This window comes from Meleagris gallopavo, chromosome 3, assembly GCF_000146605.3.
Source record: "Meleagris gallopavo isolate NT-WF06-2002-E0010 breed Aviagen turkey brand Nicholas breeding stock chromosome 3, Turkey_5.1, whole genome shotgun sequence".
Taxonomy (NCBI): domain Eukaryota; kingdom Metazoa; phylum Chordata; class Aves; order Galliformes; family Phasianidae; genus Meleagris; species Meleagris gallopavo.
Genome location: NC_015013.2, coordinates 110,482 through 138,236, shown reverse-complemented (window position 1 = coordinate 138,236; position 27,755 = coordinate 110,482). Strand labels below are relative to the sequence as shown.

Sequence of the window (27,755 nt, the reverse complement as noted above, 5' to 3'; positions counted from 1 at the left end):
AGAAATGAAACCACAACCAACACATTCATTTCAGCCATCTAAATTTAAAAAGAATTTTAAAAGTTCAAGGAGTAGATCTTGCATGTGAAAAATTATTCATTCATACAGGGTTTTATTTTTCTTTCTGCAGCAGAAATAATTAACTTCCTTCAATATAAGTTGAATATTTCTGTGTAGTGGCAGTTTAAAACTTAAAAAGGGCCTGTCAATGAATACATCCCATGGAAGGGCACAGCTCCATGCACAGCTGACAGTAGCATCAAAAGAATGTGCAAAGGACCTTAGGAACAACAGTAGTTGGAGGGATTCTTTTCTTCTCCGAATTGCTCATATGTAGCAAATTGAAAATGCGTGCTGGGGCAGACATTTATAAATTCACAATTTGAAGAAACTCTGTTATATTATTTTACTGACAGTGATACAAGTTGTAACAATACTATTAAGCTTGCTAGTGTTCATTGATGGATACTCCTGCTCTGCAATTTGTTTTGATAACAGAAAGAGTTTTTGTCTCTGAATGAAGGAGATAAGGAAGTTCTGCAGTCTTTTAACAAGAAAATAGGAGATCTTGCTTAGAATTAGTCATTGAATATGTAACATACTTCTAGGAAACCTCTAAATATGTAACATAACTCTTGGAAAACGTCTGCATATATAACACAAGTAATGTATATTAACTGAAGACCATTTGTGTAAGCTATGATGTTAGGAGGATTACCCCCATGGATTCAAAGAGAGTGGTGAGGTGCTGGAACAGATGCCCAGAGAGGCTGTGGATGCCCCGTCCATCCCTGGAGGTGTTCAAGGCCAGGTTGGATGGGGCCCTGGGCAGCCTGGTCTGGTATTAAATGCGGAGGTTGGTGGCCCTGCATGTGGCAGGGGGTTGGAGCTTCGTGATCCTTGAGGTCCCTTCCGACCCTGGCCATTCTGTTATTCTGTGATTCAGCAGTGCTATTAAAAATGCCTGTTATCTAACACTGGAGCTTGAGTCTTAGAGTTTCCTGATGGACTGTCTGATGGTATCAAAATTGTCAAAAGTGAAGAGGATAAAAGCTTGAACACTTTGTACTCCTTCAATTACCGTGCTTGAACTTTTATAATTAAGTTCTAATAGATGCAGATCCTTGTTTTTACAATGTTCACACATAATGCTTGACCTTTGCAGAAAGAAATACTAAAAGCCCAGAATCTGAAATGTTCCATGACCACTTGATAGATTTATTTTCTTACCCTGTAATTCATTATTTTTAATTTAGATTTTTTATTTTTAAGTGAATTGCTTTAAAATTAAAATTTTGTTTAAATGAATTATTGATCGCTTTTATTTACATTTTTTTTCTTTCCTCTCACTTGATTTCTCCTAATGCAGTGTTGTGTGATGGTTTTGTCATTTTTTAAAATTTATTTCCAAATGAAGTGCAATATACAGAAAGAACTGCTCTTTCCCCTCTCTCACAGTTCATTAACTTAGCTTTCAAAATGCAAATAAGTTTTCTATTCAGCAACAGCTGCATGTGAAAAGAGAAAGATCAGTAGCTTCAAATTTGCCTTACACCTGGAAGTAAAATAATAATACAAGAAAAGCATACCAGGTCTCTAAATGCTTTTGTACCTGAGTAGGAAGGAACAAGATCTTTCCCAGATAAGCTTCATTATCTCTCACTTCACCATATAAAAGACAGTGATTAAAACAGAAACTGCAGAAACTATGGTAAATTCCCAAAGTAGAGGTCAAAAAGAACTGTCATAATCTGGTGAAAATCAGTCCTTTACCAACATGTTCTTCACTCCACAGTTCTGCTGCTTCTCCTTTGTTTGGTGCAAAATACCTGACATACCTGAATATTACTCAGTGATCTTGAAGATTTGATGGTCTTAGTCACAATTTGGGGGAACATAATGCTATTAGTGATTGTCCAAAAGAGGGCTATGAAGATGATGAAGGGGGCACTATGTATGAGAAGCAGTTCAGGTCCATTGATTTGTTCAGGCTAGAGAAGAGGAGATTGACAGGAGGCCTCATGGTGGCCTACAGCTTCCTCACCAGAGGAAACAGATGAGCAAACAGTGATCTCTTCATTCTGGTGACCATGTCAGAACCCTGGGGATGGCATAGAGATGCACCAGCTCTGCCTCCCTGATCGCACACAGCTTTTTGAATGTCTCCTGCAGCTCAGCCACCTTTTGCAGGAGGTCCTGCACCTGGGCACATCTTACATAGATGAGTTTGCCTCTCACCTCTGTTCCTGGAGCAAGGTCCAGGCACTTTCCACAGATCACGATCTGCACAGCTGCTTCTCCCTTTAGCAGCTCTGTCTATCACCAGTTTGATGACCTGGATGACACAGTCTTACATGACATCTGGGTGACCAAACTGGAGAAAATGGATTTGATGGATGGACCACTCAGCGGACGAGGAATTGGCTGGATGGTCACATTCAGAGAGTTGCAGTCAATCACTCAATGTCCAAGTGGATACAAATGATGAGAGGTGTTCCTCACCGATCGATGGTGGGACTGGAGTTATTTATTATCTTTATAGGTCATATGAACAGTGGGATCGAGTGCACTCTCAGCAAGTTTGCGGATGACGCCAAGCTGAATGGTGCAGTTGAGATACTAGATGGAAAGGATGCCATCCAGAGGGACATGGAGAGGCTTGAGATGTGGACCCATGACAACCTCATGAAGTTCAACATGACCAACTGCAAAGTCTTGTGTCTGGGTTGGGGCACTTTTAAGCACAGACACAGGTTGTGCAGAGGATTTCTTGAGAGCAGCCATAGGCAAACTTAGGACTTGGAGATGTCAATTGATGAAATATACAACAGGAGCCAGCAACATGCACTTGCAGAGCAGGCCAACTGCATCCTGTGTGTTACCACAGTGACATCACTATGTGGTTCCCACGGCCTTGCTGGCTGGAACAGTTAGAGCAGATGTTACTGACCAGAACTTGTTGCTTGTCCTGCACAGAACCAAGGGTGTTTTAATTTGAGTTAAGAATGGAATATAACTGCATTTAAATGGGATCACTCCTCAATAGATCTTGCTTCATCTTCCCTGATCCCCTCAATAACTCCATTGTTGTTTGCTTGATATCCCTCTGATTCTCCAGATGGGGTTAGAAATCAGTTTCCCAAGCAACATTAACAGAAGTAAATAGCAATCTTTATCAGGACTAGGAATAATAACTTTATACTAAAAGAGGAGAGATTTAGATTAGATGTTAGGAGGAAATTCTTTACTCAGAGGATGATGAAGCATTGAAACAGGTTGTCCAGAGAAATTGTGGATGCCCCATCCCTTGAAGGCATTCAAGACCATGCTGGATGGGACCCTGGACATCTAGATCTATTTGGAGGTTCACCTGCCAATAGCAGGAGAGTTGAAACTAGGTGATCTTTAGCATCCCTTTCATATGAAAAAGAATATGATTCTATGTGTATGCATTATGACTGGGGTTTTTCATTTATAAACACCTTAAAAGCAGATAAGAGATTCTTTTTACTTTAAAAGTCTAAAAAGAATCCTAGTGTTTACTTTTGCAAGTGGACATTGTTGGTTCCATGGGAGATTCTTCTGTTAATTTAATGTAGTTAGGAAAAAAAAAATAGACTCATGTAAATTGAAACAGAAATATAAAATAAGTTAAAATGTAGATTGTGCAAGGGTTAAGATAACACAGTAGAGAGCTGAACATAAATCAAACTGAGTGAAAAATCTCAATGCACATTCGAATACCTTTCCTCAAGTAATTTAGGAGGATGATGTGTGATTAAGTAATGGATCTGGTTCACTTTCATGACTGCAAAGTAAAGCTGGATAAATGCTGGATATTTTATTATAAGAAGTCTTTTTGTCATTTTTAAACAGCATAGAATGAAATAGCTATTTTTCCCCTGTACCAAGAAAGTCTTGAGTAATAGTTTCAAAAAATAGAATAAACGAGAGTGGAGAAAGTGACCTAAGGGTTAACAGGGCAACATACAGGCTTTGTTTGTAAATTAAAGCCCTTTAACTCAGAATTAGTTGGTTTTGTGCTGAGATCCCTTACCTTATTTGCTCTGGTAGAGAAGGGATTTTATCAGCTAGATTCAATGAATTGAGGGAAGCACAGGCTGAGCTGGGAACTGTATCACTTGTTTGTTTGTTTGTTTGTTTGTTTGTTTGTTTGTTTTTGTGGCTTCAAGGGAAACTTCAGACTTTGTTACTAGAAAGCAGTAACATCTTAGTTCTATCTTTTTATCACCTGTCATTTTATCTAAACAGAGACAGCATATTAAGGGATAGTATGTAATGTTTAACTTAAATGTTCAGTTTGGGAGAGAAGTTTTATACTACGTCAAGCATACTTAGGTTATGTGGGATGGGATTGCTTGTTAGCATTTGCATAAAGAAAGACTTCCTTGATATTTATTGTCTAGGTGTTGGGTAAAAATATTAGTTTTCTGCAGTGGGGTTTGAGTCTATGGAATTACTTAGGGTCTAAATAGCTCCAGATTCACTTGAGGTTCAGAATCTACACAACAATTATTATGTTCTCTATCACTGTAGTATTTATTTTCCTTGGAAGTATCTTGTCCTCACAGACAGGTAGGAATTATTAAAATAGATTAAGCTTTTGGACATTAAAAACTTGCTGAGAATTGGTGGAATCTTGACACTTATCTGAACCATGTAGCACAGTACAGAGAAGTCATGACTGACACTGCAGATGCTAGCTCCTAACAGGCGAGCAGCAAAACTACATCACAGAGCTACAATATACGAGTCTTTCAGTACTTGGTCATGACTTCTGTATACAGTAAGCCTCAAGCAAGGTTTGTCAGTTTGGCTGCGGAACTGCACAAAGAGATAAATCAAGCTGAATAGAATGCATCTGTAAAGAGCAGAAGGAATTTTGTTCCTGAAGTGCTCAGAGGGGAAACTCTTGAACGAGGTTCTTTGTCCTATGAACTTGTCAGATAAGTATGTAGGCACTGAAGAGATTATCATGGTTGTCTACAATAGGCATCAGCACCAACCTCTTTTTAGTTCGCTGCTTCAGATCTATACTGGCTTTATTCCGAGCAGCACTTTTGATATCGTTCTGTGCTTTGTTTGAGTTTGCATGTTGGGTCCCATTCTTGCTATGAAAGAGAATGTGAAGATTTCTTTTGTACTGATATCTCTGTGTCTTCTTCCTTCTTTACAGCATTTTGTTTGCAGACATTGTGGGATTTACTAGTTTGGCATCGCAGTGCACTGCCCAAGAGCTGGTGAAGCTGCTAAATGAGCTCTTCGGCAAATTTGATGAGTTAGCTACCGTAAGTACAATTTTTTTAGTCTGCTTGAAATTCCTTTCTGAATGGTGATGCGTGAGTTAAATATGTTAGAAATCTGATCTGTAATAGACTGCTTTAGCCCATGCGTTACAAGTTTCTAATGCTCCAATTTTTTATTAATATTCTGTAGAGTAAACAGCAAATCTAAATGTTTAGGAAAGGAGCTTAATTTGCTTTCAAAAATATTTTTTCTTATGTTTCTTTGGAGGTCAACAGAATTCTTCATTGGTCTTGGCTGCAGAAAAATTAGAGATAAGAGAGATATTTCAATATTAAAATTTCTTATCTGTATGGAAAAAAACAATAGAAATTAATTCTATTCAAGGTACAGTGTAAAACTACTTTCTGTGATGGTAAGACACTAGAGACTCAAATCAGTTCAACACAGATGACACTTCTTGTCACAGAAATTAGGTTGTTTTGTTTTTCGTTTTTTTTTTTTTTTCAGAAAGGCAAAATGGGATTTATATTATTACTGATACTTATGTTTTGACAATTGCATTTAAATTTGTGCCAGAATCCCAAGGAAAAAGAATTTGAGTGGAATGTTCCTTGCCCTAAAGTCTAATAATACCATAGGCATTTTACAAGAAATGAGAAAAATGCATGCTCCTGAAAATGTTGTCAAACCTGGTTTCAAATTACACTTATAAATGTGTTTTCCCAATGAAGAAAACAAAATTTCTTTGATTCTATCTTGTTTGCTATTCTAGTCCTCAGAGCCCTAATTTCTGACAAGTAACACCTCTACATAAATTATGTTTCTCCATTGTCTAATTATCGTATCTTCTGACTCTATGCAGCAGCCTAGAGAACATATTTCTTCAGTTCCATCATACAGCATCCACATAGTCCAAATTCACTTATAATCTTCCAAAAGAGATCTGAAATCTACGAACATTAGAATTCCTCTCTAAAAGGCAAACAAAGCCTTCTACTGCATAAGATGCCAGGGTTGAGGAAGGCCTATTCTCTCTCCCCAGAGCAGATCATATTTTGTTCAAGTCTCTTGAACAAAAAGTCTCTTGATTTGCAATCTGTTCAAGTCAGAACAGAGAGGAAAAGCTGTGTGTTCCCTTTTCTCAAGAAAAGCAGTACAATAGGTTAGATGCTGAGTAGAGAAAGAATGAAGGTGGATTTTTTTTTTTTTTATAATAACAACAACAAAAAGACTTTGTGCAACTAATTAATCAGTCGAAATCCTGTCAGTTCCTCACAGGAAGCATGGACCCCTTCCTAGAGCACTTCAGAGACGTGTAGGTTCGAAATAAAAGGTATTGCCATATAGCTGATCATTGGCAGAAGCTTGAATATCTTAATTAGCTGTTTATCTTATGTTCAATAGAGAATATTTCCTCCAAACAGCAACAAGTCATTTAGTAAGCTCTTTAAAAATTTACAGTGTTTTCATTTGTAGTTATCTTAGCCATTAAACTTAAGGCAATGTAAAAGCATACGAGCTCTGTGACACAACAGACACATAGATACACCCATGCCATTGACATGCAGCATGGCACTAAAGCCAGAGAAAGGGCTACTGCACCATGCTCCCCCTTTACCTCTGGCCTCATACAGCTGACTGGAGGTGACATCTGAAGCCAGGAACCAGGCAGGTACTAGCTCACAATGTGAGGTCATTGTTTGATGGGGAAGAAGCAGATTAGAGACAGAATTAAGATTAGGAAAAAAAAACAACTGCTTTCTGTTCAGCCTGTATACTTGGTCTTTCCAAATTTGTATTTTCATTCCAAATTCATCTCCAGGCTTCTTTCAGCTACGTATGAAAGAACCATTATTTACAACTCCTTCTTATTCATACTGTGCTGCATCAGGCTGTGATTAAAGATAAAATGTATGATTTTCTTTACTTCTGCTGTGGTAAATGCAAACTTTGTATTGACTCTTGCATTCAGAAAAAAATGTGCTGACAGCTGTACTTTTTCAGAAGGATTCTGATTTCCTAGTTAAAACATCTTCTAGATATTCATTATTAGGTCAAAACAGAAAACTGGGTTAATTTAAAAACAGTGCTGTGCTTTTTAGTATTCAAAATGATGAAGTAAGAAACTGCAGGGAACTTAAAGAAAAAGGTAATGGTGATAGATATGATCTCTGCAGTGCCTATAGTGTGATCTGTGAGCATGCATGCTGTGTGCTGCTGCTTCTCAGGATGAGGTAGTTGTAGTACAACAATTGTCCTGTCTTACAACTGTAATGTTTTAAAACAGAAAAGTTTAAACAAAATGCTATAAAAATACTTTGTGGGAAGCATAGTGCCAGGAGTCAGAAAGTGTTATCCTACATGTATTTGCTGAGAATCTCATGAAGAATCTAGGTATTTTGGCACCTTGATACTTGGTATGAATAGTCTTTGCTTTTGCTTTTTGACAGCATGACTCTAAATTTGGCCTGTTAAAGGTGTTTCAGAGAAACATAGAAATATCTTGAGAGATCTAGGACAGTTTAATCCTAAAGGAGTTTGTCCTTCCAACATTTAGAAGTTAATTTATGGCTTGAGGCATTAGATTTTTCAGTTTTCCTGCTGCTTTTGATATACAGCTGGAACTGTATTTCAGAGAGTAACAGCTTATGACAGAGAATTTCAGCTTGCTGTTTTTCTCTCTTTCAAACTCTTTCAAATGCTTACTTGTACATTTTTTTAATAGAGAGAAAAGGTCTTATGTTTTCACAATAACATTGTTGGGTCAATTTCTTAAAGAGAAAAGTGAATTCTTAGGTAGTTGTGTTTTTATATGACATTGTCTTATTTCTAAAAACATTTGAGTCAACTTCAGTTACTACAAATGAAGGAAAAGAAGTATCAAAAAAATAATGCTAGACAAAAATGTATAACGATGCTGGTATCCTTGCAAGAGCATAATTTCACCCTAGACATTCATTGGAGAATCTACATGGAGAACAACTGTTTTGAATGCTTCAGAATTCATCAATATGTCTGGTTACTGAAGTGCTTGTAATGTTGTTGTCTCTAGACACATTGATTTTAGACTCTTAGGATGGCCCAGGTTGGATGGGACCAGAAACATCATTAGGTCCAACATTTTGTGGGAAAAAGGAGCCTAGACCAGATTAGCTAGCACACTGCAGCTAGCGCCCTGTTCAAACACTTCAGAAAGGTGTCTTGAAAGGTCAAATAGATTACAGTAAACAAATACTCTCTTATTAATTTTTTCTATTGAATTTTTAAAGCACATACAAAAGTAAATGAAGCTTTGATTCTTCCCGTTATGATACAAGCGCTGCTCTGAATGTAATTCCACTCATTATCTTGGCTTTGTATGTCAGATGATAATGTTGCTGATGTGGAGATAGAGATTGAATGTTCCTGCCAAAATTCTGCTATATTCTGTTGCTGTGCAGTCTGAAAAAATGGCGTCTGACATGGAAGTGTATATGAAGAAAAGGTGTATCATTGAATCATAGAATCTTGAATTCCTCCATGCTGAAAAAATGGCATTTGCAGACATTTACCAGCATTTGCTAAATGTGTATGGAGATCAAACAGTGGATGTTAGCACAGTAAGGTGGTGAGTGGTATGTTTCAGCAGTGGTGACAATGACAGTGAGTCAATTCTGCCAGTGCAGATTTTTAAGAACATGGAATATAGGCTTTCATTCACCACTGATGAAAATGCTTAGCTAATGATGGTGACTATGCTGAAAAAAAGTGCTTTGTAGCTGATAATTTGCTTTATGACGTAGTGTTATAGGACTTTGATGGATTATTTTGATCAGTTCCATATACATGCAGTGTGAACATCTATACCCAAACACTCCTTCTGAAGTCATCACAGAGAAAGTTATTTATGGAGTTCAATGTGTGTCATCCAAGATCGATGCCTAATTACACTCCAGAAGTGCTAGTTTCACTTTATTTGGTTCACATTAATCTGGTTCATAGCTGTGGGGGAACTGTTATATCGTGGCTTGAACTGGTGATTCATGTGGTGAAGGGATGGCCTAGGGAGCCAGGCAAACTGCACCTATGCACCCCACATGACCAGAAGGGGATAGACTCAGACTGGAGCCACCCTGAGCTCATATAAGGGCCAGACACTGAAGAGGGAACACCTCTTAGAGCTAGGCTGCTTTATGAGGAGTGCTGTACAGCCAGAGATCTGCTTCACCGGTTGGGTGAGATCTGTTCTTTGCCTGGTTAACAACCTGCCAGAAGCAATTTTGCTTCTCCAGAAGCAGAACTGAAGAGCTCAGATGCACACTTTGGCTGTCTAATGTACTCTTCATACATGGTCTTGGCTAGAGTCTTATGCCCTTATGCAGATCTGCTACACAGAGCATAGCAAGGCATGGCGGGGGGACTTCTCAGCCTGGACCACACATCTTGTGAGGGAGGCCAGCACTGCTATCCTCAGAGCAGTCAGCTCTGCTCATTTCAATAAGATTTTTTTTATCTCCATCAAGTCTTTCTGAAGACTACTTTCTTTGTAGTCAGATGGATATGATGTCTTGCTAGTTCTTCTCAAGTGATCTTTTTTCAGTAATTCTTGCAAACTGAGAGGAATGGATGTTTCCAGTGATTAGATCTTGAACTTCTACCATGATTTTTTGTTTAGAGTATGATTGAATTTCATGTTTTTAGCTAGTGCACAAAAGTGACAGTTTTTTAAATCCTCTCTGTTGTGGTATATGAAACTGGGGAACATATCAGTTTCCTGAAATTTAGAGCTTAGTCTTTCTGCTTTTTATAGTGAATTTGTTTAGGGTTTTTTTCTCCTTGGGTATTTCTCTACATAAGAAAACTGTGTGTTAAAGAATACTTAATGAAAGTTTTCTAGTAGACAAGCATGTTTATCAGTCATGATGGTTGTGTAAAATATTCTTGCTGAAATCTTTCTTCATTTGCAAGTAGATAAATCAGTATAAACATTGCAGTTAGCTCATGCTCAAGGTTCTTAATGCTGAGACAAGGAGATGTGCAAGAACTATATAGGTAGTTGAAGTTACTATTTGCAGGCATTATTCTATTAAAAGGTAACTAGAATGATCATTTCTGATTTTAAACTCACAGCTTAAGACTTGAGTAAAAGAAATACTAGAATGTTCATGCAGTAACTGAGAGGAATCCATAAAAATTTCTAATTGGCCAGGCAGATTTCAAAAGCTTATTATCTCTATATAAGTGTATTAACATCATATTATAACTCGTCTCTTGTTGTTGTTTAATAATAGAATTAAATGTGATAGAGAAGTGCAAATATGAGAAGCATAAGTTGATCTCTTCTAAAAGATCTCTCTTTCTCACAGTTTGCTGAACTTTAATAACTTGGTATTACGTTGCTCAGTTGCACTGCAAAGCCATCTGATTAATTTCATTCAATTTGCTGCCTGTCCTTCTAAGACCCTGAAAGAGGATTACTTGTCCTTACCCATTTCTTTAATGATATAATGCTATACATGCATTTCCAAAGGTGTTTGGAGCAGTGTGATTGACTATCCATCTGTGTAACAGAAGGATTAGACTAGCAATGAAGGCAACAGGTATCCGCACTCAAAGATCTTCTGTTAGGCTGTGTTCAAACGCTTTAAAAGAAGGGCATCAAAACGTGCTTCTAGACCAATGCTACTGTCAGGCTGAGTAGTATATTATTGGTTCACTGGATGAATATTCAAACTTGTCTTACTGAATGTTGTTTATGCTTGTGAGAGTGTAAGTGAATTTGCAAACTATGCCTATGCATGTATACATGCATATGTATGCATACATATATTTGTGCAGTGTGTTACCCAAAATATTTTTTTGCCCACTTCTGTTCCAATCTAATGGAAAAAAAATGTAAAATTGAATGGACTTGATTTCAATTTTAGTAGATGCTTTAAATACTTTCTCAGAATTTCTTTCTTTATACACATCTGTAACGTAAACTTATGAGTTTATGTTTATTATTTAACTATATAAATTTGCTAATAGGGCAATTCAAAACTTACTAAGCCAATTAGTTGTTGAGATTAATAGCACTTTAGAATGATATGATAAATATGCTGTACCTACTATGCACACTGAAAATATGCCACAGTAGTTACTTCTATCATGTCTTTATTCAAGTCTCCATATGTTTCACTGACCTCTTTGGAATGAAGTTCTTGGTTTGAGAAGACAGATAAATACTGTATTTTACTGTTTTATGTCATCAGGGTATACTAGAGATTGTGGCATTATTTTTTTTTCCCAATAGTTATTTCATACTGTCTTCACTCGAGAACTGTAATCTTTTTGGCCTGGAATATTAAAATAGACTTGATTCCCTGAGGATTAGAGGGGCAGTTAGTATAATTTAATGTAGCTAACCCAAAGCGCATGATGCCATGCTGATTAATATGAACTGAGAATTTGATCCCATTTGCCTAACTAATACAAGTAGTTCCACTCTGAACATGGCAGGCTGCTTAGAGGAAGCCTTCGGAATGAGGCATAACCCAACTTGTACTCCTAGAATGGAGGAAAAAAGTGGAGGGGAAAATAGGAGAGGAAAACACTAATGTGTCATCTGTGATGGCTTCTTTTTTTCATAGTCATTAATCTTTCTCTTGGTCAATTGAATGACCTTGGCTGCACCAAAGACAAGTCATGCCTGACCAATCTGATTGTGTTCTGTGATGGAATGACTGCATCAGTCAACAAAGGAAGACTAACAAATGCCATCTAAGCATGCTTCTGTGAGGCCTTTGATTTGATCCCACACCACGTCCTTACCTCTAAATTGCAGGCATTCGTACTTCAAGGATGAACTATTCAATGAATAAGGAATTGGTTGGCTGTCCACAGCCAGAGAGTAGCAGTCAGTGTTCCAAAGTCCAGGCAGAGGCCAGTGAGGAGTGGTATCCCTCAGGAAACTGCCTTGGGAGCAGTGCCCTTTAGCATCTCTATCAGTTGCATAGGCAGTGGAATGAAGTGTACATTCATCAGAAAACTCGCTGGCACTAACTTAAGTGGTGTAGTTCATACAGGAAGGATGCCATTCAAAGGGGCCTGGGCAAGCTTGACAAGTGGACATATGTGAACTTAATGATGTTTAACAAGTCCAAGTGCAAGATGCTGCACCTAGGTTGGTTAAGTCCCAGACATGAGTACAGACTGAGGGGAAAAAAACTCCTTGAGAGTAGCCCAGCAGAAAAGGACTTGAGAATTCTCATGGATGAAAAACTTTATATGAGCCAATAGTATGCACATGCAGCCTGGAAAGCCAACTGTATGCTGGGCTAAATCAAAAAAGAGATGGCCAGTAGGATGAGGGAGATCATTGTTCTCTTTTTCCATCCTTGTGAAGCCCCATCAGAATGACTACATGCAGGCCCAGGGCCCTCAGCAGTAGAAAGACTTGGACCTTTGGATCAGATCCAGAGGAGGTCTACAAAGATGACCAGAAGGCTGGAGCACCTCTATCATAAAGAAAGGCCGAGGGATCTGGGCTTGTTCAGCGTGGAGAAGGCTCTGGGGAGGCCTCATTGCTTCTTTCTATTCTTAATGGAAGCCTAGAAATGGGAGGGAAACTGACTGATAGGACAAGGGAGAATGGTTTTAACCCAAAAGAAGGGAGATTTAGAATTAATGTTAGAAAGAAATGTTTTGCCCAGAGGGTGATGAGGCACTGGAACAGGTTGCCCAGAGATGTTGTGAATGCCCTTTCCCTGAAGGAGTTGAAGACCTTGTTGGATGGGGTCCTGGACAATGTGGGTGGGATCCAGTGGGTAGCATCCCTGTCTGCGGCAAAGGGGCTGAAACTCAGTGATTTTCAAGGTTTCTTCCATCTCAAGCCACTTCGTGATTCTATTAATATATTTGTAAGGGAGAGCAACAATGGACCCTTCCTCCGTGATACTGCCTGGCCACAGTAAGGAAGCTCTTGACAACAATGAAGCATCCAAAAGGATTATGAATATTCTTTCTTCAACTCTCATAGTTTGCAAATATCCTCCTGGAGTCAGAGGATAGAGAGACTCCAGGAGAGAGTAGAGAAACTGAGCCACTGAAGATTTCCTTTTTAGTGCATTCTCTTCAAAATGTTAAGAAAATACTGAACCGTCTGTTTCGTACTGTTGTGTTGTTGCTTTTTAGAGCAATTTTTTACTGGTTTTTTTTTTTTACTGTTTTTTTTCCCCAGAAAGTTATGCACTGAGTTTGGAACCTTGATTGAGACTTTATTTTTGATCTATTTATTTAACAAACAGTTGTTTACTTGGATAGCCTTATCCATTACACTACCCCTGTTCAAGAGACTGGCAGCTGTGCCCAAAGGAGTTCTGCAGAACTGCTTAAAAATCTATTTGTAAGGGACTACGGTGGGCGAGCTGCCTGGCCAATGCAGTTCTAGTAGTCTCTTGAGCTTTTTATTGTGTGCATAAAAGCAAATTATCTGCTGTTTCTAAACAGGCATTGTGTGTATCATCTGTGACTAGAATTTATAACCGTCACATTTGAATTCATCACTGTCACAAATTTGAAAAATATTGAGTCAAGGGATTGGAAGTTTCTGAGGAAACAAAACAAAGAAAGGAAATAGATTTGTTTTGTTAATTTGAATATCAGTCCTCATAAAAGTTACAGGCTCTATTTTGTAACTGAGAACTTGATCTCACAAATAATGATGTACTCTTTGTATTTGTTGTAGTTTACATGGAAATAAGTAGGAGATTTTACTCTTGGAGCAACCTCTCCAAGAGTAGGTACTGTACCTCTCCAAGATGAGGTACTGATCTATAGCACAATAGTGCTCCCAGAAAACCAAGGAATTTGAAATGAGTCATTTTGGACATAAACACTGAAGCAGAGAGAACACTTATCAATGAACACATACATATTCCAGTAATCTGGCCCGGATAATGACTTTTCTGAATATTTTTCTGTTGGGTTGAATAGTCATTGCCCCTCCACAGACTGCATACTGAATTTGAAGAGCTTTATGGAGATTTTTGCCTTGTGGGACAGAACTAGTTATTTTGGATAGCCTTAACTACTTAGTATCTTCTACTTGTTCAAGATTTGCCCACAATTTTTTTAAAATGGCTTATTTGGGCAGTATCATCTTGTAGTTTCTACTAAAAAAACTTAGTTGTTTCTGTCAAAAAGCTTTGTGCTGGAAAGACTGTTTGTGTCAGGATGGATTTTGAGGTTTGCATATCATTTTTCCTTTATCAATAGTCTTTACTTACACAATACCACTCAGACAAGGATCTCAAAACACTAAATTAGATCTCCATGTAAAACTGGTGAGACAGCTTGTGGCCATCAGCTGCAGGAGCACTCTAAGGCCCTAATTCTAATGCTTCTGGAATAATTATGCTTACATTCCTTAATATATATGCAGTGAAAAATAGTGTTAAAGTCATGTTGTGCAGCAGAAGAAATTCTAAGTAGCCTCTTTTAAGAAAGAACTCTGTGCTAGTTAAGTGTACCCAAAAAGATGACTTGTTTCTTTGATTCATTTTGTGCATTTAATGCTTAATTAATGTGAACCTGGAAAAAAAAAAAAGTAAATGAATTTTGCCAGCGTTATCACCTCTTTTATGCCTGAACAGAGGATATTGTGGCTACATCAGGAAGGTTTTGATTCTTGTAGGCAGAGGACTGGATGAGAAAATGTGCTGTTTGAGAAGCTGAAATGGTATAATTAGGTCATCTTTTTCCAGTTTAAAAACCCCATCTTTCTTTTCTTTTTCTGCTGCTGAAGGCAAGTCTGTCTTATAAAAGAAAGGAGGGCAGGTTGAATTGTTTTTATTAATCTTTTCTCATCGTATTCACAAGAGCTGCTTCTGTAAATCACTTATCTGCATAGTCCCAATTGTGGAAGTTGGATTCCTTGAATTCTTATACTTTTTCCTACCATATACTAAAAGATTAGAAGTCTAACTGTGTTGTATACTGTCACCTGTTGATATCTCTTTGTACCTTATTCGTCAAAGGTACTGCTTTGTTAAAGGCATTTTCTTATGTTGTTTCTTCTGGAACGAACCTTCTGCTCAGACTGATATGGTAATTTTCACATCCCATTGCTTTTTCAAAATGGGAGTGATTTAGTCAGGAATATGATTGCAGATCTTGCGTTATGTACAAGCAGGAGATAAATTAAATGATAATACAAAGTGACTATCTCTTCTGATCTGCAAGTGTGTCATGCAGAACAGCAATCATGCTGTATTTTAAGTTGTGATTTACACATTAGGAATGCATAAATGTGCATTCTTTTGCAGATAAACACATTGTCTTGGAATGCAAAGTTTTCCTGATATTGAATAGTTTTTTGGCTCCCAATATTTGGTTTGGACTGATGCAGAAATGAAGTCTCACTGCAAACATTGAACTAATATGATGACAAGGAAAAAATTTTATTCCGAACTGTAATGTTACCCTGTGTGTGTGTTGATCAGTGGGCCTTATCTCCAGAATATGTGTATAGATTAGTCAGGCCTCCTATGACAGTAGTGTTTCCTTTCTTAAGTTGGCCCATAATGTCAGAGGCAGATGTTGATGGTGTGGCAGTACAGGTTGAACCTTTCTGCCAAAATTCTATTAACTTCTGTTGCTATGCAAAAGAGAGAGAGCCTGACAAAATGGTGTCTGACAAAGAAGGACAGATGAAGCAAAGGTGTGTAATTTAATTCCTCCATGTCAAAAACATGTCACCCATTTACAATGCTTGCTGAATGTTTATAAAGACCAAATAATGGATGTCAGTGCAGTGAAGAGGTGGGTGGTGCATTTCAGCAGTGGCCACTCTGACAGCAGTGACCTACATCACTCATTCATGGTGGTGAAAATGCATAGCTAACGGTGGTGACTATGATGAAAAACAGTATTTTGTAGCTGAGAATTTTCTTTATAGTGCTATTGTTCCCTTTGTATCTGTTGTAGTTTCCAAGGAAATAAAACGACAGTACTTTCGGAGCAGCCTACATTGATAGATATGTGTATGTCAGCTGTTCTGTACAAGGAACCCAGATTTCATGAACCCTAAATTTGTTCCTGTAAATGCAAAAGGATTCTCTGAATGATTGTGTTATTGGAGAATATTTTCTCCTGTAAATATTAGACTATTTCTGTGAGCAGTAAAACTTTTCCCATTCTGTTTTTATTAAAGGAAAATCACTGCAGAAGAATAAAAATCCTAGGTGACTGTTACTATTGTGTATCAGGCTTAACCCAACCCAAAACGGACCATGCCCATTGCTGTGTTGAAATGGGACTGGATATGATTGACACCATCACGTAAGTATTGCACTTGGTGAATGTGGAAAAGAGTGCTGTAGCAACTTGGTAGCATTGCCCACCTAACACTGTATCCTATTGCTTTCAAGTCACAACTACTGTTTCACAAAGCATAATTCTAGGCACCAATTTTTGAATCCACTTCCTCACTGTGAGGGAAAATGTACAGAAGCATGAATATGGAGAGGGTGCGTATTTGTATTGACAGGGATTTGAAAGATCATGAGAAATGACATATTTTAGTTGTTATTTAACACAAATAAAGGAATCTTGAGTTCTTGTATTTACACTGTTCATTTCACTTACCAGTATGCGAAAATCAAAGCTGGTCCTGATTTATACAGGTTGCATGTGTTTGCATGTGCTTGCATTCCTAAAATGATAGCTTGCTGTTTTCTCCTTTCCGCATCGTGTTTAAATCTTTCATTTAAATTTAGTGTGCTTTTCAGAAATGTAGTGTGAAACTTGCTCTGCTGATAAGGATTCTTTTTATGCTTGAGCTCTCCTCTTTGATTCTTTTTTTTTTTTAAACCAAGATTAAAAAGTGAATGCGAGAGAACTGTGAATGAGCTTTTAGCGACAGCTGGAGATCTATTTAATTGCTTGGGAGGGAAGGAGTAAAGAGATTTCTTCGCTACTGCCTTACTCTGTGCATCTGTTTGTGCATGTGTTTTAGAGAGAGTCTTTAGAAGAGAGTGAACTCATTAATTCTGTATATAATTAATACTAGTCAGCACAGTGTTTTTATTATTACATTTGGGATGGGGTTGCTGTTCTGGTATATTGACTACTTCTTGCTGCAAAAGTATGTCACATCAGGGCCTTAGTTCTGAATTGTAAGGAGTTTGGTCACTGTTTGCAGTACCTCTCTTTAATAAAATAAGTACCTTGTCTTCTGGCTGCTGGGGATATGGATTTGACTCAGGGTTCTTCTGCTCACTTTAATCCCAAAGTTTTAGAGCTGCACAAAAAGAAAGCCTGTTTATTCACTGTAGAATTGAATAAACCTCAGTATAATCTCAATTTAAAACTACAGTGAAGTATTAAATGCAGAAATACAGGGTCTTGTAGAGCAAACAAACATAACATTTATGAGTTCAAAATGTGCATTTTACTACTGCAGTTACTCCTCAGTTACGCTTGAGTGCTATGAGAAACAAAATAGAAACATACTGCAGTATCATATAGATTTATCTTTGTTTCATGTTGTAATACAGAATAGCACTCCAAAGATATTCAACAAATTCTTTTTTGTATTGGTCTTTCCCACTGACTTCTACTAATTTCTACTAATTTCTACTTAATTCCAAAGACAAATTTTAAAGTCACGTTTAGGTCTTTGCGAATTAGACCACAAAGAAATACTTCCTCCTCCCCAGTAAATTATATACCTATTTATTTTAATAAAATATGAGTATTCGTTATTCCTCAGGTAATTGGAGTAGGAAGCTGTGGGATTTAGTCAATGAGAGAGAGACTTAAAAGCCATTTTCTTAAAAATTCCCATGCCGAACATTTGGAACATTCTGCCTTCTTTACTATTTCTGTTTTGAGTCTGTCACATGTTTTCTATGCCATACATTTGTATGTGTGGACACATATGCATACAGGTAAACACACAGACACATACAGGTAAACACACAAAGCAAATGCTTTCCCAAATGTAGATGATAATTACTTGTGCAACGTTTTGGTTTTGTACAGGATGGTAACGTGATCTGCTCACTGAGTTCACTGAATCTCTTTTACAAGCAAGTTGTTTTGTCTCTGTGGAAGTCATAGCTGTTTGTTCAAACACAGCTAATACTTTACCACATGCTTCTGTTCCTGCAGATCAACCTTAAATATTTCAGTGAACCTGGATTCACTGATCTTTCTTTGTAGAGGATTTTGAAGAACTAAAAATGAGAGAAGTACTTAAATGAAGGCTAATTCCCATTTTCAGTTCTATCATGTGGTTTCTATTATAATGTTAATTTACTTATAAACTCAAGCATTGGGTAAACAAATCCATCTTCTCCTCGTTAAATATAAGCTCACATTATCTTTGTAAACATTGTAAAACCGACAAAACACTTTGTAATCTATGATAATATATGATCATCTATGATAACAAAATCCTAAAAGAATCACATTTTATTCCCTATAACATCTGAAGTTATACATAACACAGTGCATAGAGAAATCCTGAAATAATCAGGAGATCCTAAATCTTCATGTTGTGCTTAAGACTTCTTCCATATTACATTTATAAGAAAGACCTTGGGTTTTAGAACAAGCCCTCTACACATTTTCAGTAGACTTTTTTTAATCCACGGAAAGCAGTAGCTGCTGCTTTCATCCTCTTTTAAGCCTAGTATTAATCATTAATTTCATGAGTTATGTTGCCTTTCATGCATACAAATAATGGTAATGATACAGCCTCCTGATTTTCCATTTTTTAAATTTTCGGTATGATCAATAATAGAAATGTTTCCTTTGTACGGCTGCTTTCATGATAATATAAAATTTGAAAAAGGAGTTGTATTAAAAAGGAAAGATTCCTCTTGGACTGTTCAGCCTGGAAGATAACAGTACAAATATCAAGTATCTTAAAAAAAAAAAAAAGTGCAAAGAGGGTGAAGTCAATTTTTTATCAAGTAATATCCAGAGTCAGAATAAAAAGCAATGGGCAAATAAAACTTAAATATAGGAATCCCTGCCTAAACATTAAAAAATAATTACTGTGAAAGCAGTTAAATACTGGGGAAGTTACAGAGGGATGGTGTGGATTTTGCATTTCTGGAGATATTCAAAATGCAGCTGGGTTTTAAAACTCAGCAATTCTGTGATTCTTTAGAAATTGTAGTAGAATATAATTGATGGAAAATATTAGCAAAATATTAATATGGACAATATTAATATTTTATATTAAATAAAAATATTTTATTTTTTAAAGACATCTTAATTTGGAAGATTTCAGACTTGGTAATCAGAGTGCAGAGCACTGGGGGGGAGGACAACATAGAGACTACATTTATTGAGGGTTATTGAATTTCTAGAGCTCTTGCAGCTGGTTCCAGAGGAGGGCCACTAAGATGATCAGAGGGCTGAAACACCTCTTCTATGAGGAAAGAATCACAGAATGTTCTGGGTTGGAAGGGACCTCAAGGATCATTAAGCTCCAATACTCCCCCCCTACCACATGCAGGGCCACCAACCTCTGACCAGGCTGCTCAGGTTCCCATCCAACCTGGCCTTGAACACATCCAGGGACGGGACATCCACAGCCTCTCCTTGCAGCCCGTTCCAGCACCTCACCACTCTCTCTCTAAAGAACTTCTCTCTGGCATCCAACCTCAATCTTCCCTCCCTCAACCTAAAACCATTTCCCCTTGTTCTGTTGTTATCTACCCTTTCAGAGAGTTGGTTCCTCTCCTGTTTGTAGGCTCCCTTTAGATACTGGGCTGCAATTAGGTTACTCCACAGCCTTCTTTCCTCCAGGCTGAACAAGCCCAGCTCCCTCAGCCTGTCTTCGTAGGGGAGGTGCTCCAGCCCTCTGATCATCTTCATGGCTCTCCTCTGGACCCTCTCCAACACCCCTCTGTCTTTCTTGTACTGGGGGCTCCATACCTGGACACAGCACTCCAGATGGGGCCTAAGGGCTGAGTAGACGTGGACAATCACCTCCCTGTCCCTGCTGGCCACTCCTCTTCTGATGGAGCCCAGGATACCATTTGCCTTCCAAGCTGCAGGAGCACACTGCTGGCTCATGTTAAGTTTTTCACCCACAAGGACTCCCAGGTCCTTCTCTGCAGGGCTACCCTAAAGGATTGCTCCTTCCAGTCTGTCCATTGAGGGAAAGGTTGAGGGAATTGGGCTTGTTTAGCTTGGAAAAGAGAAATCTCCAGGGAGACCGCATTGTGGCCTTCCAATACTTGAAAGGAGTGTGTAAACAGGAGGGGGAAAGGCTGTTTACAAGGGTGGATAGTGATAGGACAAGGGGGAATGCTTTTAAACTAAGACAAGGAGGTTTAGGTTTGACAGTAGGAGGAAGTTTTTCACTCAGAGGTTAGGGTTAGCACTGGAACATGTTGTAGAGAGAGGTTGTGGATGCCCCATCTCCCTGGAAGCATTCAAGACCAGGCTGTATGTGGCTCTGGGCAGCCTGATCTGGTAGTTGGTGATCCTGCACATAGCAGGGGGTTGGAACTAGATGATCATTATAGTCCTTTCAACCCAGGCCATTCTATGATCCTCTGTATGTATGCACAATGATTCCGTTATGATGATGAGGATGAGGAGGAGGAGGAGGAAGAGAAGGGGGAGAAGGAGAAGGAGGAGGAATTAGGAGCGTGAGTAACATTCCTACAGGAGGAAATTGGATGAGCTCAGACTCTTCTCAGTGGTGTGTAGTGATAAGACCAGGAACAATGGCAAAAAACTGGAACATAGGAAGTTCCTCACAAATATGTAGAACTCCTTCACAATGAGGGTGACAGAATACTGAAACTGGCTGCACAGAGAGATTGGGGAGTCTCCTTCTTTGGAGGTATTCATGACTTATCTTGACACCTACCTTTGTGACCTACTGTAGGGAGCCTAGTTTAGCTGAGGCATTGGACTTGATCTCTAGAAGTCCCTTCTGCCCCCTGCAGTTTTGCCAGTAAGGACTGCAATATCCAGGTTCAATGCATATTTCTCTCCTTAGTAAAATCAAATTACCAGTTCTGATTATGCTAGAGAACAGGAAGATGGTGCATTCCAAGAACACTTACTCTTCATTATATTTTTTCTTTTACTGCAAATGGAGTATCATCTGTTCAATTTTTTGGTGTTTTCTGGCTCCAGGTCTCTTGCTGTCAGGAGTGTGTGGATAAGTCAAGTCCACAAAGAGCTTCAGAGCTGGAAAACAGGCTTTGCTGAAGATTAGGAAAAAACTTTTCACTCATTCATAAACACAAAATCTAGAAGACGGATTTCCCAGATTATTTTGTTTGGAAAATATGCTGAGCAGATAAAATAGAGGTGTAAATCTTATGATGGTATGGTTGGAATGAAACTACCCCTTATGGGTTGCAAACAATCAAACAAGCAATTAAACAAAGCAGACAGTGTTATATTTTCTTTCTACTCCAAGGGCAAGAAATGAACTGTGCTGTTTCCAAATAGAAACAGGGAGGGAATCTGGGTGAACAGGATATAAATACTGGTACAGGTATTGAGGTTAACATTCATAAACTTATTAAAAATGTAATGGGATCCTGTAATCATTTGTATCATTACATAAATGGTACATTTTGATTATACTCATTCCCTTGACTAAGGAATCGTAGAATGTTTTGGGTTGGAAAGAACCTTTAAGATCATCTGCCCTCTGCTATAGGCAGGGACACCTCCCACTAGACCACTAGACCCACGAGCCCCATCCAACTGGCCTTGTTGACTCCAGGAAGAAGATATCCATAACATCTCTGTGCAATCTGTTCTAATGTCTCACCACCATCGCAGTAAAGGTTACATCAGATATGGAGGTACAAAATGAGTTCTTCACTTCAGTCTTCAATAGCAGCCAGGATTCTCCTATCCCTAAACCTCTATGTGGGAACTGGGTGAGCAAACTCCCCCTCCTCTATAAGGGCAGAGCAAGTCCGAGACTACCCCATGAGACTGAATGTATACAAGTTTATGGGGCCAGATGACATGCATCCCAGTGTCCTAAAGGAGCTGGCTGATGTGGTTGCTGAGCTGCTCACCATCATATTTGAAAAGTCATGGCTGTTGGATGAAGTCCCCAGGGACTGGAAAAAAGGAAACGTCACTCCCATTTACAAGAAAGGGAGGAAGGAGGACCTGGGGAACTACAGGTCAATGAGCTTCACCACTGTGCCTGAGATCATGGAACAGGTCTTCCTAGAAGACATGTTAAAACACATGAGGGATGAGCAGGTGATCTGAGACAGTCAGCATGGCTTTACCAAGGGGAGGTCTTGCCTGATGAATCTGGTGGCCTTCTGTGATGGAGTGAAAGTATTGATGGACAAACTGAAGGTGACCAATGTCATCTGCCTGGACTTGTGCAAAGCCTTTGACATTGTCCCCCACCACATCCTTATCTCTAAATTGGAGAGATACAGATTTGAGGGATGGAATATTAGGTGGATAAGGAATTGGTTGGAAGGCTTGTGATCAATGGCTCTATGTTTAGGTGGAATTCGGTAATCAGCTGTGTGCCCTGGGGATCTGTCCTGGGTCCAGTACTCTTAACATCTTTATCAATGGCATAGAAGATGCGATTGAGGGTACCGTTAGCAAGTTTAGTGATGACACCAATCTAAGTAGTGCAGTTAGTACAGCAAAAGGAAGGATTGGCATCCAGAGGGCAACAAAGCAAAATGCAACATTTTACACTTAGGTCGAGGTAATCCCAGATACATATACAAACTGGGAGAAGAAATCCTTGATAGTAGCCATCCTGAGAAGGACTTAGTTATTCTGGTTGATGAAAAATTTAACATTTTAAGTTGAGGGAGGGGAGATTTAGGTTGGATGTCAGGGGGAAATTCTTTTACAGAGAGAGTGGTGAGGTGTGGAACAGCTGCCCAGAGAGGCTGTGGATGCCCCGTCCATCCCTGGAGGAGTTCAAGGCCAGGCTGGATGGGGCCCTGAGCAGCCTGGTCTGGTATTAAATGGGGAGGTTGGTGGCCCTGCATGTGGCAGGGGGTTGGAGCTTCATGATCCTTGAGGTCCCTTCCAACCCTGGCCATTCTGTGATTCTGTGATACTTTCATATGTCTGCCTTCCAAAGATGGTTATGTAAGGTAATATAAATCTGCCCTATGGTGTGTTTGTTGTGTGGTTTGTACTTTCCATGAAAATGTTAATTTTAACAATGTTCCCTTCAGCATGGCTTTTGTAGCATAACTAGCAGACTAGTTCAAATTATTCCAATATGGAGACAATTAACAAAAAGACATTCTTTGTCCTTGATATCCAAGAAGTAGCCAATTCCTAATGACGCTGAAGCAGATCTGACCCAGACATATTCAGGAAGATTAGCATAATTCCTTTCGTTTAGACAGCATTGTTATTTTTGAACTGTGCATAAATAAAAATCACATGTATGTAACTGAACAAATAATCTTGTCTATTCATTAATGAGTAAACATCTATTTCTATGCAGATATTTTGGGGCCTAAAATAAATGAAAGACCAAATAGTACACAAAAGTTGATGCTGTTTGTAGTACTGCTCTGATTTTATATTTGAAATTTATTCTTCATAAATTACTTACATTCCTTCTTTTTTGTAGTTCAGTGGAGTATATTCATGAAAATTAACTGCACAGAAAGGAGAATAGTCTTCAAAGCAAATTCAAAATTGTAATAAATAGCTCATAAGACACTTTTTCTAACTCAAATTTAATGTTGAAATCTCCCCTGAGACATGCTGTAGTTTCTGGAGAAAGAAAAAAATAAAAAAAAGAAAAAGAAAAAAAAGTGAGAAATGTTTTCAAGATTCAGATTTTACACTTGGGAACTATTTTGTTCAGTATAAAATGTTTTAATAGTCTTTACGGTTCGTTGGTGCAGTCTAGCCTTTTTAAGCAAGGAATATGATAATTCATGTTGTATTTCTCTGCTCATTTCTTTTTATTTATTTTGTTCTAATATTGAAATTTCTACAAGCAGGCGAGCAAGCTGGGACAAAGAAAGAGAGCATCTGGAATAGTTTTTTCACTGAAACTTCACTGTATTTTCATGTATGTTTACCATGAGATTTTATAGACTGTTTTAAATGAAAAGTTTTTTTTAACTTTAATCTGCAAATAGGAAAAGTCACACTATTGTAGGTATGGTGGTGAAATGGCTTCAAGCTGTGCCAGGGGAGATTCAGTCTGGGTGCTAGGAAATACTACTTCTCTGAAAGAATAGTCAGGCACTGGAATGGGCTGCCCAGGGAGGTGGTGGAGTCACCAGCCCTGGAGGTGTTCAAGGAATGTTTGGAGTTGCAATGAGGGACATGGTATAGCCATGGTTTTGCTATTGGTGAACAGTGGATGGTTGGACTGAGTGATCCTGTGGGTCTTTTCCAACCTTGGTGATTCTATGATTCTATGAATTATATACTATTTTAGTTAACCAGCAGAACATACACAAGTGAGCAAGCCTTAATGCTGAAATGATTTGGCTTGCAGGCTACATGCTATGGTCTTGGTACAAGCTCACTCAGTTAATGGCACAGTGCATGTGCATGGGTGAAGAGAAAGTTATCGTTGGGTGGCTTGTCTCATTACCTCCTTTCTTTTCCTTGGGGCTTTGTCAAGCACACAGTGCACATAGGAAGCAGTGTAACAATAACTCCTTGGAGTCGTATTTAAGGTTTGCCTGCAAGCAGATACTGTATAATGAAAGATCAACTTTCAGTAGATAAAAATAGGACAAGGAAATACTTAATGTATTAGAAAGCTGTGCATAAGTCTCTCTCTTCTGTTGCATTAAATATGACTGAAAATTGTGTCAGGCCTAGATTTCCTGTAGTGACAATAGATTTCCACAGTTACCCGCATTAGTGAGGGCTGACATGGCATGTAGTTCAGCAGCAATTCACCTTTCACCTTGTCCTATGCTGCACGTGCCCTTTCAATTAATTATATCTTTTAAAGTACAACTATACAAGAGATAAATATGAGTGCTACCCCTAAAACAGCTGCAAAGTTCTTCTAAAGATCTCCATCTCTTGTGGTTTGATGATATTTTTAAAAGCATGCTGGCCAATGAAAGGTAAGGATAAAATATAGCCAGAGTATGAGTTTAAGGACTTCTATTAAATGCCTTGGAAAGTTTAAATTTAGAAACCTACAGAAAATTAAATATTACATAAATTAGGTAGCTTGTTTATTTTCTCATTATGTCTGCTTTTGGACTGCAACTTAAATGTGAAATTCCACATGCCTTCGCAGCAGGATAAACTGCAAAGATTTATGCACAGCATTATCTCTTCATGAACTATGTAAGATTATTAGTTTCAAGGATTCCTTTTCAACATTCACAGGTCATTGTAGAGTGAGAACATACTTCGCAAACAATACTCCCTTACAATGGCATCAAAATCAAAACGCTTTTAATAATGATTTCACCAATTAATTCCTCCTTTTCCAGGTGTACAATGAAAATCTCTGAAGTGTAGCTTTAATTTATGGGTTGTGGTCCATAGTTAGCCATAGTTAGAGGTGATTTCTGTGTCACTCTTCCAAGGCTTTGGAAATACATGAATGTTTATTATCACTCATCTACTGATCTTGCACCAATTTAGTAGTTTCATCGTATTTTTGTCCTATATTCCTAATAAAGTCATTTCTCAAATCATGCATATAATTATTAACTTTGGGGAAAGCACTGAAAAAGAAAATAAGAGTAATGGTATTGTCTAAAGACTTATATTCTGATGCTATATATTCCAGATCTGTTGCAGAAGCCACAGAGGTTGATCTCAACATGAGAGTTGGATTACATACAGGAAGGGTGCTTTGTGGGGTCCTAGGTCTCCGAAAATGGCAATACGATGTCTGGTCAAATGATGTTACTTTAGCCAATGTAATGGAAGCTGGAGGATTGCCTGGGTAAGTCTGAGAAAGACCTACAGAAAAAGAACCAGAGACCCATATAGGTGGATAATTTCCTTCTTCGTACCATTCGCACTGTACTTGCTATTGATAAGAAGGGTGGAGAGTTGTGTACAGTAAGAGCAGTCACTGCATTATCTCCTGTGGAACTGTGCAAATGACTTTGAAGTTCTTGTTCATAAAAGATTGGAAGTAAAATTTTGAGAAGAAGCAGAAAAAGTTCTCTTTGTAAGTGTTTTCCAAACTCCTTTTTAGAAACTGCCACATATAAAGAGAAGGAGTAAGACAGCACTAGGAAAGTAAAAGTGCTAGACTTTCATAATCATTTCAAGTTATAAAACTAAAGCTCCCTAAACATTTCAGGAAGTTTTGGATTTGTACACAGAAAGAAACATATGTTCCTTACTCTATTTACAAGGACAAATAGTCAAAACTAGTTGTCTGCTACCAAAAGAAAATATCTGATTACATGTTCAGATATCCATCATGTGTCTGCAAATGAAACAGTAGTACATAAACCTGCAGCCATTCCATGAGGCATGTCTGAGAATTTTAAGTAGTCCTTGGACAGCCTTGGACTCAATTTAAGTGGACACAGTGCATCACTACGCATCTGTATGCAAGTTGCATTTGAACTACAATCTTCCAATCTTTGTTAGATTTTTACAAGATTTTTATATTCTGAATAGGAGAACAATGGAGCCTCTTCATTTTTCTGTCTGATTGAATTTCTTTTTGCTACATATGTTTGAGACAGTTTAGACAGTGTTTCTGAGTATTCCTTACCTTGAGGCTTCTCAGTTAAAAAAAAAAAATTTGTAACAGCTTTTCAGATATCTTGTAGAAAGTCATTTCAAATATGAATGATCTTTCAGGAGAAAATGTGAAGACAGTTTTCTGTATATGCAGACTCACATGTGTCAAAAATGGCTGTGCTTCCCAAGTATAGTGGATGAGAAATTTGCCCATAAAACAGAGTAAGTAAACAATGCATTTGAGAATTGTTAAGGGAAACAGGATGAGAAGAACAAACATTTTATCTTTTATGCACATAAGAGGCTTGGAGGTTTTTTTTCCCCACAACAGACAGCAAGCTAAATTAACAAAATTACACAATATGAAAGATGATGTGCAGACTTCCACTTTGTACCAATCAAGGAGTCTGCAAACCTTTGGAGATATTGCAGTTACCACTTTGCTAGAAATACTTTATAATTTATGTGGGTAAAGGTACAGATCCTATTATGATCTTTTGCACAGTAGCAACTAGTGACATATCACTGCTTTAAAGAACGTCCTATTTTTCTCTCCAGGAAGGTTCATATTACAAAGACCACCCTAGAGTGCCTAAATGGGGACTATGAAGTAGAACCAGGATATGGCCATGAAAGGAATAGTTTCTTGAAGAAACATAATATTGAAACATACTTTATTGTGCCATCCCACAGGAGAAAGGTAGGCTCCACAAATTCTAGGTTATTTTGTAGCATGATTTTGTAGCTTAACAACTGTTCTGTGATACTCTGAAAACAGAGGCAATACTGGCATTTCTTCTTTCTAAAAGAAAGCTTCAAATTAGATT

General features: G+C 38.2%; 1 protein-coding gene across 1 annotated transcript in view; it reads left to right on the top strand.

Moving 5' to 3' along the window:
- The first annotated feature begins 2,508 nt into the window (after positions 1-2,508).
- The window catches only part of LOC100550934 (adenylate cyclase type 1-like), a 36,944-nt gene continuing 11,697 nt past the window's right edge, over positions 2,509-27,755 (top strand). The window contains exons 1-5 of the mRNA XM_031552984.1: positions 2,509-2,753; positions 5,198-5,309; positions 16,442-16,569; positions 26,012-26,170; positions 27,487-27,628. Coding sequence (XP_031408844.1) covers positions 2,509-2,753; positions 5,198-5,309; positions 16,442-16,569; positions 26,012-26,170; positions 27,487-27,628 — 786 coding nt within the window. The remainder of the gene's footprint in view (positions 2,754-5,197; positions 5,310-16,441; positions 16,570-26,011; positions 26,171-27,486; positions 27,629-27,755) is intronic.